This window comes from Corvus hawaiiensis, chromosome 19, assembly GCF_020740725.1.
Source record: "Corvus hawaiiensis isolate bCorHaw1 chromosome 19, bCorHaw1.pri.cur, whole genome shotgun sequence".
Lineage (NCBI taxonomy): Eukaryota > Metazoa > Chordata > Aves > Passeriformes > Corvidae > Corvus > Corvus hawaiiensis.
The window spans coordinates 9,588,065-9,602,989 of NC_063231.1; the positions used below are offsets into that span (position 1 = coordinate 9,588,065).

Below are 14,925 nucleotides of genomic sequence, written 5' to 3' on the forward strand. Positions count from 1 at the left end.
AAATGAGGAGAGAAGGTAATCCCGGTCCTTTAGGAGTGGATGGGGGTGGGAATACGTGGAGTTCCAGGAACAGTTGTGTTTTAGACTTGCTGTGCAAGCTCTGTGCTTTCCTGGGGGCTGGGGTTGATCCCGTGGCCGTGTGGTACCACCAGTCTGTCAGTGCCAGCTACAGGGCCCACAAACCCCACAGCACTGTTTCTTTTCCAAGGAAGTGACTGACTGAGCACTGTTCATTTGCTTGTAGAGCTGCTGGTTAAATTCACCTGCGGGAGGCGGCGCAGCAGCGAGCGACGCCGTGAAGCACTGGCAGAGCAACCTGGAGCCAGCGCCAGGTGCGAAGACTGATTCCTTTGCTGGATTTGGATCCCTGTAAAGCAGCTGTACCTAATCAGAGCCAGTTGCAGGTAGCACAAGAAATCTGAGGTGTGTGTTAGGGTGTTTCAGGGTTAGTGCAGCACTACTGGCTGCCTGCACAGGTGTGTTATTTTCATTCCTGCTGCCACATTGGAGCAGTTGTTCAGGGAAAATTTTACAAGCTCGGTAGAGCTGAAATCTTCCCTGGAAATGTGTTCATAGTCTCTTGTCAGCTCTTGGGTAACTGGGACGGGAGGGCAGGGGGTTGGTGCAGCAGCAGCTGAGGACCAGCAAAGCCATTGGAGCAGGTGCAGGAGGCTGGATGGTGGAGTGCAGGAGTTTCCTGGTGCTCTGAGGCGAGGCCCAGTGATGGGACCAGGACTGGCTCCCATCTGCACAGCGAGAGGGGATTTACATCACCCTTGGGGGAAGGGCCCCAGCGCCTTCCCATCGTGTCCTTCTCTGGGGAGACGATGGTTCCAGGTACTCCTCCTGTTGGTCCAGCTGTTAGAGGGTGAGGAGCCTCAGCCCAGCACTGGGGGTGAATGGTGAGGTAAGAACTGGTTTGCACTGGGAAGTTGGACTTGTTTTGGGGCAGATAACAAGGTACATGTCCCAGGCAGTGCTCCTGTCTCCTGTTCACACAGCGGGTTCAGCTCCTGTCCTTCACCAGCCACCACTATTGCCTCACATGTTTATTCCTCCAAGCCTGGAGCAATGGAAACCGTGGCTGTGACCATCAGTGAATACAGCAAAGTTAGTCACTTTTATTTAAAAGAAATAACATAGTACAAATAAGTGTGCAAAACAATTCCTGTGGTTAAATACGCATAAAAGCAACATGCAACCTTGACATCAACATGGTAAGTTAGTCCTTAGTAGGTTACATGACACTAAAAGGGATTTGTCAAAGTTAGAGAGTTTGCAACTGAAGTCACAGAGTGTCAGGGCTGAAGCATCTGTGAAATTAGCTTTCAGGAGAGCAAGACCTCCCTGCCCCAGTGTTTAGTGCCACAGATGCCAAACTTGGGGCTATCTCAGGTTCTGGGTTAGGAGCTTGTGCCTTAGGGCACCAGGGAATAGGGTACCAATTTTTTGGGGAAGAGTGTACAAGTCAGTGGGTTCAGTCTAACCTACCTGTCCCTGGGCCAGGAGCAATAATATGCGACAGCTCAAAGGAAAAAATAAGACAAATTTGCAAGTTTAAAGCCATTGCAGACACGGAACTTCCTGCCACCTTGTTCAGTTCTTGTGGTGGACATGTACATGGACTCTCCAGCCTCCCACCTACATCAGTTTGGCAGCAGTTTCACAGCTGTCACACCAGTACCGACTTGGCTTATGGAAGGAATCACCTCTACAACTACAGGAGCCCTGGGTGCTTGCTGTGCTCACAGAGGAGAGGGAAGCTGGGTCAGCCCTTCCCTAAAGGTGCCTCCAGCTGCTCCACACAGTTTGGCACCTTGGACGGGTAATGCTGATCCCTCACCTGGAGCAGCACGGGCAGGGCCACACCACCACCACCACCCAGCCCTGGGCACCAGGTCAGAGGACAAGCAGGAGTCAATCTACAGGTGCCCCTTGCTCCATCCTTGTCACCTCTTTGTTCCCTCAGCTGTGCCAGGGGAGGGGAGAGGCAGGACTCCTGCTCCTGGCCAAGCTGGTGGAGAAAGCATGACCCAGAGTGTTCCCCCACTCCCAGCCATGCAGTGGAAGTAAAGCAATGCCTAAAATCTTCTGGCTTCACATCCCTTTTCCTAAGGCCGGCCAAAGGTGTGGACAGCCCCCGCAGAGCTTTCCCTGTGGCAGGCACTCATGTTGGAGCTACAGTCATGTCACAGTTTAGACTAAAGAGAAACCCAATAGGCACAAGCTTGTTGAAAGCCACATCTTGAAAACTTGAGTTGGTGACAGTAACCCAAAGAGATTTTAATGATGAATACTTGCAGAAATGAGAACAAACATATGTAGTCCACTACTTCAGAGCTGCTTGTGATCATGTTGAGCCAGGCTTCTCCATGAGCTCTGCTGAACTTCTGGATCAGTACTGGACATTCAGATACTGTCCCTCAAAGGTGCGGAGTGGCCGAGGCAGGATTTTGACCCGTACACTCCCCTCCACTCAGTCAAAGCTTGTCGTCTGTCATTTCTAGGAACTGAGCGTACACATCCCTTGAGCATTCCCCTTTTTGGTTGAATAAGAACTTGTAGTAGCTGCCATCTGCACATATTGCTGCAACACAAACAAGGAGGGTCAGTGGGGCTGTGCCAGAGGCGCCTTCCTCAGCTCCAGCGTAACCTGCCCCTCAGGCTCACAGAGGTGCTCTGGAGGGACCCTGGGCCACCAGCCCTGTGAGCCCCGTGCTGTGCCAGCCCTGTGCCTCCCTCCCTGGGCAGTGGGAGCAGCCAGAGCTCTTGGCTGACAGGGACACACAGCCCTGTCTCAGCAGAGTGTTCCCTCCCTCCAAGCCAGCACAGTTCAAAGCCTGGTTCTCCAGCCAGAACCTGGGGACGCCTCCATCACTCACCTATGACAGCATTTGGCTCTGTTCCAAAGGCACAAATGCACGGAGAGCCTGAGGGAACCTGGAATTTGGAAAAACTCCATTTGGAACTGAAGTATTTGGGGAGAAAGGTGGCAGAGGCCAAACTGAAAGAGAAAACAAACACATTAACAGGTTGGTAAGGTGTTGACTGGAGTGGATTCAGAGCTCCTGGAGTGATTGAACAAGGTGCAGGGTTCACACTGCTTTTTATTATCTTTACGTAAGTATCAGATAACCTGAGTAATTCCCCTTCTCAGGAAGGGAGACACTACAACTACCTTGCTGGCTTTAAGTGACTGCAAAAACTGCCAGAAGAATTGATTTTTAGTAGAGGAAAGTGTCCACAAAGTATGTGAGGGGCTAAACCCTATTAAAACCTACACTGACCCTCTACTGAAATGCTACAGCCCCACAAAGGACAGCAGGAACTTGGCAGTTACTAGAGAGTCCTAAATCTGCAGCTTCACTCCAGCCCAGCAGATAAATTTTTCCACCTTGGCAGTGTAGAGATTTTGTTACTGAGTGACAGGGCCAGGGTTTTAAATGCAATTCAAAGCTCAAGGACCCCCCAGGGCTTCAGAACGGCTCCATCCCTACCTTGACTGCTTATTTCTTTTTGGGTCTTCTGCAGCAAAAATGTGGACTGTGCCGTGGTCACTGGAGACGCAGATGAGGGAAGCATCCTGGTTGAAGTTAATACTGCAGAGAGCACAGACAGCTGCAGGATTTCTCCTGGGACAGACCCACAGCCCTGGCACAGACAGTTCTGCTGCTGCAGTTGTGCACAGCAGCTGCCAGCCAGGGTGGTAACAGCTCCTCGGGAGGAGCTGGGGCTCCCCCGACCCAGGGCTGCTTTGGGATGAACAGGCTGCACTCGGAACAGGGCCTGCAGTGGCAGCAGCAGCAGCCCTGACGTGGCCACCACTGGCGTGGGTCACTCTGGCAGAAGGAAACGCACGAGCCCTGCTCTGAGGAGCGGGCAAAACGTGCAACACTGCTACCCCACAGTGGGGCTCAGCCCAGGAATGGGAGTTTTCATGGGGAATGGGCAGAGAGTCTCCCTGCTCCTGGAATAGCCCCACCTCTGCCCTGGGTGCTCCCCTGCGCAGCAGAATGCGGTGATAAAGCTCCCCTTGCCCCCGAGCTCGCCCCAGGCCCCTGAGCAGCGTTCAAGTGCATCAGGGCACTCCCTGCGTGTCAGCGGGAAGTTCAGCATCCCCCAGTTCCCAGCTGGGCTGAGCAGAGACACGGCCTGGCAGCAGCCACAGCTCTGTCCCTGGTCCTGTAACCTGTGCCAGGCTTCACAGAGCTCCCAGCTCCTGCCTTCCCCTGCCAGCAGTGAGCCCAGAGGGAGACGCAGAGGCCCAGAGTAGCTCTGGGACCTCTGAGTGCTGGGGATACCACACCCATCCTGTGCTGGCTGAGGGGCTCACACAGCCAGACCCAGAGATGGCACAGCAGAAGCAGCTGAACGTACCAGTATATATTGGCTGCTTGCGATCCTCGACGTAGCTCCTGGATTAAATGCCCTGATGAAGTATCAAATATTCTTATGAGGGTCCCCTTGGAAAGGAATCAAGCATTGTATTAGGAAAGGCAGAAGACTGTCTTTACATCTGTGAATCCTAAAATTGTGTCTGACCAGCATGCCCCTGCACACACTGCTCGCGTTTTCTTCTTGGTAGATTTGCAAATCTCTCTTAATTTTGGGGAAGAACACTGGCTTCCCCACACACCATCACCACAATGTTATAATGCCTTAGTGTACAATCTCGTCACTTAGTGACCCAGGAGTCTCTTTCAGTTCTGTTCTAAGGCTCTGGTTGGTGCAGAGTGTGCCCAGGATCTGTGCGTCACTTCTGCCATGCTCCCCTCAGTACTACGCCATTTTTCATTGATGCTGTGCAATTCTTTCCCACTAAATATAATCAAGCTGTGGCTGGTCTTGTCTTAAAATTGGTTGAATTGACATAATCTAGAAGAATGAGTTACCACACACTCATGATTTGTATTGATCCAAATCTGAGGCACCCCCCAGTCAGGTGATGGAACACTGCACTGGGAAACTGTCCTTCAGCTGGAGTAAACCCAGCTTGACAGCAGAGCTGCAGAGCAAGCCAGTGAGTCTCAAATAAAGGGATCAACGAATCAGGGGTACCTTCCTCTGATGAGGACTGGGTGTATGCTGGGTTGTGCCTCATCACCTGCAGCTCCTGTTACACACCCAGTTAACAGAGGCAGCTCTCCAGTCACACACCAGGAAGTAACAACCCAGCAGAGAAAGACTTGGTAAAGCCAGTTTAGTTTTGACTTAAGAGACAGGCTTGAGATGTTTGCTGACTGTGCCCAGACTCCTAGTTCAGTTGGAAAATAAAAGCTGTTTGAACTTCTTCTCTATGCAAAACAAGGAATGTTTAATACAAACGCAGCAGATAATGGTTCTATTTAGCAATGGAGTTGGCAGCTTTAGAACTCTGTTTAGAAGACATGCAGTCATTAAGCTTAGGAGGGACTTGGGATACATTTTGTTTTTTTAAACTGTTTGAGTGACAGGCTGGGCAGTAGAAACTATGTGAAACAGGAACTTGTTGGATTAATTTGGCTTGTCCTTAAGAAACTCATTTCAGTGGAAGAAAGCAGCAAGAGCTCTGCTTGCCTCAGGGAGATGGGTCCATCTGCCTGACATTCCCTTGGGAGATGAATGCCCTGGCAGCCTCACAGTGGTTCCCAGGGAGAAGGCAGGTCTGTCACATTTGCCTCTCTCTGCCTCAGCCCAGCACAAGGGCTCTGTACTGCATCCTAACTTCAGGTTCTTGTCAGTGTCTTGTCTCTTTAGGCCCATGTAACACGTGGCCACACACTCCATTTCTGTGTGAGGGGGGCAGCTCATGCCATCCTGCCCTGTAACAGGGGCTAAGCCAGAGCAGAACTGAGCCCGCCAGTACAACTGAACTATTTGCAAGTATTTCTTTAGCCAGTGGGTTTGGAGTGAATTTAGGCAGAAGATAATAAAGGTGAAAGAATGCAAATAAGCTTCCCCTCCACCACTTTTTTTTTTAAATCAACAGTATCTATTGAAGAACACATCAAAGACATGAACTACTTGGGCCAAGCTGTGTTCAAATGTCACTGAAGAATCACTGCTACAGTCAGCTAAAACAAATACTACCTCAGGCACAGCCCTTGGCTGTCAGCTGTTTGGGCATCCCAGAGGAGCAGTGAAGATAAAGAAAGACTGGGAGTGCACAGTTCAGTGGCAAATCTTCCCAGAAGGTATTTCTGTGTCTCTCCTCCAAAGGATGTGACTTGCTATTTTATCTCACTACACTAGAACACACAGTAAGTCAGAGGCAGGGGACATCATTCTTACTTTTTCTGATGCTGTTGCAATTCTTGTTCCCTGCAGGTTTAAAGCGATACAGCTCAAGACTCCTTCGTGAGCTGGGATGTCCACAGGAGGCTTCTCCGTGTTAGCCAGATCCACAATCTGCACGTGCCCAGTGTGTGTTCCAGGAAATGCAAGAAGAGAATTATTACTATTTGGACAAAGGACACAGAGACCTGAAAGACAAAAAAAAAAAAAAAAAAAATTGGACCATTTCCATTACCTAATCAACGTTTCAAACGTAAGTTTCTAAAATACTGGTAGTTTCAGAATAAGCAAACACCCATGGAATAAATCAGAATCTCATTTTAATGGCTAGTGCAGTATCCCAAAACATCATCTGCAGTGCAGTAAGTGTTTAATGACTTCTAAAGAAGTGACTGAGGCAGCTGAAGATAAATGGCATGGCAAGAACACAATAAACTTCCTTCCATTCTCCAGCCCACAGGTACAACTAACCTTTAGGGTTGTAGCAGGTTTCAAAGACGTGCAGCTGGTGGGGATTGTGTGTGAATGTGAAAACTTTAATCATCGAGTCCAAGACAACCACAATTCTGAAACAAACCAGAAGTTCCTGTGACTTGGGGAGGGTAAAACAGGGACACAAACATTCACTCAGACCTGCAAAGGCTTTCTACTGATTTAACAGCAATGTTCTTCCTGCCCTCCCCCGCAAGACTCTCCCAGCCTTCAGCAGCCATGCAATGATAAGCCTGCAAAGCACTTTTATCCAGCCCCTCCACCCACGCATACACAGACTCCAGCTGTTCACAGCTGCTCTTGCTCTAGGGATCTGCTGGAATTCTCTTCACACTCCTCCATACCTAGAGAACCAGCAGGAGCCACAGGAGAATATTCCCCTATATTAGGGGACCATAAAGTCTTGTAAGCTTTTCACCAAGGCTTCACACACCAGTATACATAAACTGTGGCCTGTTTACACCTCATGCTTTGGCCCCAAAAGCCTGTTTTACCTGCAATTGCTGGTGTTACAGCAGGATCTTTTCCTTTTTACGAGCAGCTGGAAACAAGTAGGAGCACAAAGCCAAGCTGGGTGTTTGGGCCCCTCTGCTGTACCCACCTGTCCCTTCGCAGCTTCACCGCTTTGACTTCTGTGGAGAACTCTATCTCAATGACAGTCTTCTTCTTCAGGTCATCCCAGATCATGACTAGAACAGTGCAGAGATTGCATTAGACCATCAAGGCATATTCAAAGATCCACAGCTCCCTTATAACAGCTTGTAGTTCCCCAGCAGGTTCACCCAATGGCTAAGCAGCTGCAGTCAGGCATCTTGCTAACCAGAAGGCATTGAGCCACTACGTATCAACCCCCTCATTCACTACAATTCATGCAGGCAGGAGCTGGTCAACTCCAACCACAAAAACTGACAATAAAGATACATTTTTCTAAAGAAAAGCAGCTTTTTTGTTTGCTCTGAGGGTTATAAAAGAAATCATGCAGAAGTTGAAAAGGGTAGTACATTTTTCCTACAAAGCTTGCCAGGCAGAGAGCTTCCTGCTCCTTGCAGAGTTCACTGTGAGAAGGTCAGCAGGCCTTGGAGAGCAGTCACTGCAGGTACCAGCCTGTTAGCACTGCAACAGCAGTGATGCAACTCACTGCACCACGGTGACTTAAACCTGCTGCAACATCCCCTTCACCCGACCTTCAGGACATCAGCTCATGGCCCTGGGTGTGGGAGCTCTCTGGGCAGTGTCACACAGGGGCAAGGCAGACGTTTGCGGAGTCCATCCCTCCAGCTCACCTTTGTTGGGTGGGTACTTCGGCTTTTTTCCTCCACCTACTAGTGCTAAATAGTTGCAACGAAACAACATTTCGACATGGCCGACACCACCTTCTAGAAACTCTGGAAGACAAATGTTTTATTTAAAACTGTCAGAACCTGTTAAATTGCCATCTCATTTTTACCACTGTTACAACAAAAGCTCGTGTTATGCAGCACATTTCTCAGGCACCTGAGAAGAACAGCATCTTCCTACCCTGGCTGCCCTTAAAAACCAGAGAATGTAAATTCCTTGAAGGTTCTTCATACTGGAGCAGTAAAGCCCTGGATTTCATACAAGCCTTTGTGGTTTCTTCAACAGCACTTCTGAGTTCTGTTTCCTTCCTCAAGAGTTGTACTTGAACACTACCCCCTTCTGCACCAGATCCTCCTCTTGACTCCATTAAAGCAGGACAGCACATTCTGCTATGAAGAGGTGTTATCACTGTGACAAAAAGGTCTACAATATTTACAACTGATAACCTGAAACAATTTAAGAATGTGTAATGCGTTCTGAATCTATGATAGAGCACTGAACACAGTGCTGTACCGGTCTGACAGGCAATGCTTGGATGGGAATTTCTTGGAACTCCTGGATGTAAGACACACAAGCTGCGGTTGCAACAAGACTTGGTTTCATACTGGGTTACAGAGAAAATCAAATGGACAAGCTCCAGCTGGGAGTATCTTGGGCAGGTTTAAAGCTACAGAAACAATGAACAGGATCTCTGTGTACCTACGCAGCCAGTTCACTGTGAGCTCTCAGAATCCACAGGGAAAAGGCAATCTGACTCATAAGAAACTTTTCACCACAGGAGTCCTGGAAGCATCTCCATGCAGAGCTACTGGCAGGGAGAGTTTTGACAAGGAACTCCACAGGACTTCAGGCTAAATCCTGACTCTTTGAGCACACTGTCACAAGTGACAGTCCCAAGGCATGTTGCTTACAGAAGAATTTACTGTTAAGAGCAGAAAATAGTTCGTCAGCTTTGGCCATGTGAACAGTGACTAAAATCCTTACAGCAGCAGCAAGTGGAAGTGTGCCTGATTTCATAGGAATTGCTAGTTTAAGTACATTTTTCCTCTTATTAAATCCCTTTTATCACCACAGGCTGAAAGTGCTGGGAAACCTGTTTAGCAGCTCACTTCCTATATTTAGGGCTAGAATGACATGGCTCAGTTTCAGTTTCCCATATTTTGACTCAGTTTTGCTGAGTTGTTTGCTTCCTCGTAAAAAGCTCCACTGTTAACACAGCTCATCTCCTGACTTCTGTTAAGACACAGGAGTAGCTTTACCACATTCAGATCCTCCCAAATTTTTAAAGCATACATAGAAGGTAAGATTTAGAGCATTAAAGGTCTGAGCTCTCAGTGCTCTTGCAGACAATACTCTTGAGTATGAGAAATGTTACACTCAGATCTCCAGGAAAAAGCCTGGAGTCTTACTGCCACACTGGATCATCCAGATCACCACACAAGAACAGAACAACTTCTGATTGGGTCCACAACACCGCTGCAGGGAGCGACTCCTCCTGCTCGTAAATACCCAGGAAATGCCTCTCCTACTCGGGGCTACAAACATTAGCAACAGCAAACACAACTCCTCATCAGCCAATTGTGCAAATTAACAGCACAGAGACGTTTTACCGGGCAATGGCACGAGTGAGAGTCCCTGTGGGACCAGCAGGAGCAGCCTTTCCTGAGGCTTTATTCAAAGCCTTGCAGGGATGGAAGAGTGAAAGCTGAGCAAGAATCAGTCAGTAAAAAAATGAGGAGGCTGAGCTTCCAACACAGAGCAGCATGGTGTAGTAAGTAAGTGTTTACCTTGTTTCTCTTTTTCTTTGAGTGGATCTGCATTATAAACTCGGAATCCATTTTCCATTCCACATGCAAAGCATCCTGTGGTAAAAAGCACATAGATATACACATATATAGTAATTGCCAGATACACTCAAGAAGGAAGCAAGAGCCAGAGGGTTAGGAAAGCATTACTCAACAACTGCACGGTTACACTCAAGCTGAAGAGCATTCACAGGCTCTGCTAGTGATGGCAAGTGAAAATCTTTCAGAGAAGTTGTCCTCTATGCTGGCCTGGTGGAAATGTCTTGGTATTGGTTTTAGGCAGGTAAGAAAATAATAGAAGGAAAGGAAACAAATTCCCAACCTAGCTGGATCCTGTCCCATGCACTCCAGAGTGCAGGAAACCAGCACTTTAATGTTTATGGTCCAACAGTTATGAAGCAAGCTCCTTCCTTTCTTAATAGATCCAAATTCACTTCATGATTATGACTCTGCTGTGGATGTTTCCAGAGCACAGTGCTCATCAAACAGCTTTTCCAACTGTGCTAACGAGAGCTGACTGCTGTACCATGCCAATAATTATATGCCAATAGCTGAAGTGTAACCCAGGACATAAGCAGAAGCCAGATTAAAACACTCTGGAAAATAATTGTAGCTACTTTTTCATGCAGAAGCATGCATGTGCTTCCTTAGCAGAATCTATTAAACTGCCAGTCCCTTGTCCTGCTCCTTTCCCTGCTAACAGGTGAACACAGGCACTGGTACAAAGAAATGCCACTATGAAGTCAGAGCAATGACAAGTCACCATGAAGCTGCTGTCACTGGCAGCAGCCTGATGACAGGTTGGTTGCTCACAATTTTTGTGCACTGTACCAAAAATCCAGGTAAAGATCTCTGAGGTACTGGAACATAAGTTCCAGTTACTCTGGTTCTATTCTTATGTACTGCAATGATTTGAACCCCTCAAATAAAAGCTGAGGAGCTCTGTCTAAACACAACCCTTCCCCAAACTCAATACTCCAACAATCACAGGGCATGTGGGGGAAGAAAACAAAACACAAAAACCTATGTCCTTAACCCAAAAGACTCCCAGGTACAGCTTCACCCTGAGGTCCTGCAGTGGCAGTAGTGGAGATCTTGTAAGTGGCTAACGTGAATGTAATAATTATAACAAGATTAGCAACCATATTGAAATAGGCTTTGATGGAACCCGGTTCACTTTGTCTCCTTCCCTCTCAGTGTTGGTTCCCTCTGGCAGCCGGCTCTGTGTGTGCTGCCGTGAACTCGCAGCACGACCGAGCTGCCGCCCCGGGCAGGACGCTACCGCGACAGCCAGGGAGCAAACTGCAATGGAAACCTTCCCCTCTATATAAAGCACTGCTGTACAGGATGAGAACAGATCTATTCCTCATAGCTGATCCATATAATTATTTTCCAGCAACAGTTTTCTAATCCCATATTGTATTTCCAGAAAAGTCAAAGGGAAGGGATGCTGCAGCTGTTCCGTAGTAAGAAAGCGCTGTAAGGTTTGAGTTGTGCTAATCCCAGAAACTCCTAACAACCCAAATGAAGCATTCCTGATGCAATCAAACACATACTTTACACTTCCTGCAGTGCCACTACAGCTTTCTGCAGGACCAACCTCATGACTAAGACGTGGGCTGCTTTAATGCCTTGGGAATATCCACATTTTTAACTGAAGACAACACACCAGAACGTGGTGATGTGAGTAACAGTGAAATTCCCCACATGGTCGATCACTACCCACAGAGATATGAAGCTCTCATGCACGGCAACCCCTGAGTCAAACAAGAAAAAAAGCCATACAGGAAGACTCCTGTTCCTCCTTCAATTCCAGGTCACAGGAGCAGCTTTGAAGCTTGGTGATTCCCATCTGACTGACTCCTGTTACCAGTGGAATCACAACTTTGATGGCTACAGCTTATAAGCCCTTCTGTGTGAGAGAGCTGGAAGGGGCTGACAGAGAAAGGAACAGTTCCTTAGGTTCATTTCCTTCCATGGGAAGTGTACCTCTTGTTTCAAGCAGGGACAGATGAGCTGAAAAGCCACTGACAAAAGATAACTCAGATCCTTTTTTTTTTAAAAAAAGTACAGATTACAGAGTTATTTCCCTGACCCACAGTCGTGCTTGTTCCTACAGTAAAAGTGCTATTTGCCGCCAGTGCCAGTGAGGCCAAGAATAAGTTTTGTTCCTCCAAATCTGCAGAAAAAGGAAGGGTTAAATTAATGACCAGCCTAGAAGATGCCACAAGCTGAATATGGCATGTTGGCACAGAGAAACCTGCAGGATTTAGGGCCTGAGGTCCCGCAGTGGCAGTAGTGGAGTCCAGGGAAGCGATGATGTCCAGCAGAGTTTCTGCCATGGTGGTTTTCCTTGCCCCCACTAATGCTGTCTAAGGTCAAGAGCACAGAACGCTACCAACACTGCAGGGTACTACAGCAAAGCATTCCAGCCCACTGGAGGAGACTAAATACATAAGTCAAGTGTTTCAACACCAAAACAAACCCACACCTCGGTTTTCAAACCAGCTTTAGGCTGCAACAGTGACATCAGAGAATCGTGTCAGCAATTTACAGGTATGGCCATTTATTACGATGTTTTGTTCCTTCATTTCTGAAGAGCACTTTAGTGTCCTTCTCAAAGCATTAGAAAAGAATCTGAAATCAGGAGCTCACAGTCTCGAAATTGAGAAGCTAAAATCAGAATATTCTGACTTTAAACAACTGACAAGTTCAATTTCCTTGTGTTACATTGTTTCTTTATTTTTTTAATTTAAAGCCTAAAAGTAGCAAAGGCACCTGATATAAAACCAGCATCACTCAATTCAGAGTGAGGGAGGCTCATGGCAGAACAACCACAGCTTTTTTATCACTTGCTAGTCAGGGAGATTCAGCCCCAGAGAGACTTCTTCGATGATTCCTCCTGCTCTCCCATCCTTGTGGGATTGGCCAGTGTTAAATTACTAAGAAATTAGGTTATTGTGACAGTACATGCAGACACCCACACTTGTGAGCTTCGGCACCCAAGTGACTCACACTCTATTCCCGGCAGAAGAAGGAAGCAGGGAGCTTTCCCTCCTCTCTGCTCTCCTTTGGGTGGCCAAATATCACCTGCCCTTCAGCACTTTAGAAGAGCCCTAAACTGATAAAAAGTCATTGTGTTACCTGCAGTGCAACGTCATCACTCCTAACAGGAACAGCTCCAGGAGCTGCCAAACAGAAGCCAATTGGTTTTTTAATTCGTGTTTTTTGTCATCACTCAATTGCCTGGCCAGGTGAGGTAGGACAGGACAGGAATACTGCCAGCTCACAGATTCCCAAGACAAATTCCTCAAGGTGCTTTGGATGTGACATTATTCAAAAAAGGGGTTTATCTTGCATTTATTGCTACGGAACTTAAGGAAGCCTTTGCAACAAACAAGTTTTACACTAAAATGATGATCTTAAGGCATTCTGCAATAAAAGAGAAACTTTTCTTCTTACACAGCTCTACAAGCCAAGCACCAAATACCACTGCTCCGTTACAGACCCTGCAGATCTGAAATGAAGCTCGTCCTCAAAAATCTTTTTCCATCTCCATTGCAGAGGCAAGATGAAAATAAGTGCAGAGCTGCTGAAAAACAGACTGTTCTATTCTTTTCCAGTCTATGGAATAGCAGGAAGAGAGCTGCCAAGATGCTCACACCTCATTACCTGCTTGGTGTGCTATTGCCAAGATGTCATCAGAGATGTTTGACTAAAATCAACAGAATAACTCGTGTTTACACACAGCTTCAACAGCGTCAGCAACAGCTGCAGTCTACAACGACAGAGCTGCAAGAGTCTTAAGCAAGAATATTATTTGTCAAGGCAAAAGGATGTTACAAAATGATGAGCTTCTACTCTTTATCCCGCAAAAATGACACTTACTCATAAGACTGGTGCTATTTTTGTCTTGCAAAATCAGGATGAGGCACATGCACCCCCCTTCTGGAGCAGGCCTTCCCCTCTAACAAAGGGAAAAGATAAGCCAAGGGTGCAGTGGAGATTCACAGGGGTCTGTGTATCAGTGCTTGCCTGCCAGTGTGATTAGTAGTGTTAACCACAATTTTTAAAATACAAACGAGGTAAAACGAAAGAAAAAAGCAGTTACACCACTGATTTTGAATGTGGAATACTTACACTGAGAAAGGGCTGAACTGTGGGCAGTTCCCAAAGAAGCCCCTGAAGCACAGGCTTTGAGGAGCCTGACGGGGCCACACAGAGGGGGCAGCCAACTGCAGCAATCCCCAACAAGCCTGGTCCTGCTCCTTCTCCTCTCCTCTCCCCCCCTCCCACCCACCCAACTCTCCGAAGCGCTGGGCACACACACGACCGCACCAGTGCTGAAACAACGGGAGAACCACTAAATCCTCCTGCTGCCAGCGGCCTTCCCGGCTCCTTGCAGCAGCTACAGCCGCCGTACCTGGGGCATCCCCTACGGAAGCTGCAGCCTCGGGACGCCAGCGGGACCCCGCAATGATGGGCCGGGAGCCGCGGCAGCCCCAGCCCCGGCCCGGCCCAGCCCAGCCCAGCCCGACCCAGCCCGGCCCCGGCTCTGCACCGCCGCCCCTCCGCGGCACCACCCGGCTGCCCGGGCCCGCAGGCTCACCGTGGTCCTGGTTGAAGCCGGCGTAGAGCAGCCCGTTGCCGTGCGGGTTGGCCGGGAGCAGGTTCATGGCTCCGGCTCGGCCCCTTCGCCCCCGCCCCTCACACCATGGCGGCGCCCGCCCGCCTCAGCCCCGCCGCGGGAGCCCGAACCGGGCCGAGCCGAGCCGGGCCAAGCCCGCCCGAGCCGAGGCGAGTCCAGCCGGGCTCGCCGGAGCCGAGCCGGACCGGGTCCGGCCGGGCCGGGCTGAGCAGAGCCGAGTCCGGCCGAGTCCCGCCGGGCCGAGGCGGACAGGCCGGCGGCTGCTTCCGGCCCGCCAGGCGCCGCTGCCGAGCGCAGAGCCCAGCCAGCCACCGGCGACAGGAGCGCCGAGTAGTCGAGCGGCGCGGCGCGGCAGCGGCGGGGATGGCC

At 48.9% G+C, this 14,925-nt stretch overlaps 1 protein-coding gene across 2 annotated transcripts; it reads right to left on the reverse strand.

Annotated features, from left to right (window-relative positions):
- Positions 1–1,097: 1,097 nt before the first annotated feature.
- On the reverse strand, positions 1,098–14,797 carry WDR45B (WD repeat domain 45B). 2 transcript variants are annotated; one of them, XM_048324044.1, is made up of 10 exons: positions 14,518–14,793; positions 9,891–9,965; positions 8,049–8,150; positions 7,367–7,454; positions 6,745–6,839; positions 6,271–6,461; positions 4,378–4,463; positions 3,498–3,599; positions 2,883–3,004; positions 1,098–2,587 (listed from the first exon to the last, which is right to left on the reverse strand). In XM_048324044.1, exons 1-10 carry the CDS (start codon positions 14,582–14,584, stop codon positions 2,481–2,483), a joined length of 1,035 nt encoding a protein of 344 aa, XP_048180001.1. In that variant the 5' UTR covers positions 14,585–14,793; the 3' UTR covers positions 1,098–2,480. The 2 variants fall into 2 exon arrangements, with proteins under 2 accessions (XP_048180001.1, XP_048180002.1); XM_048324045.1 differs by lacking the exon at positions 3,498–3,599 and having other exon boundaries at positions 14,518–14,797.
- Between the last annotated feature and the right edge of the window lie 128 nt (positions 14,798–14,925).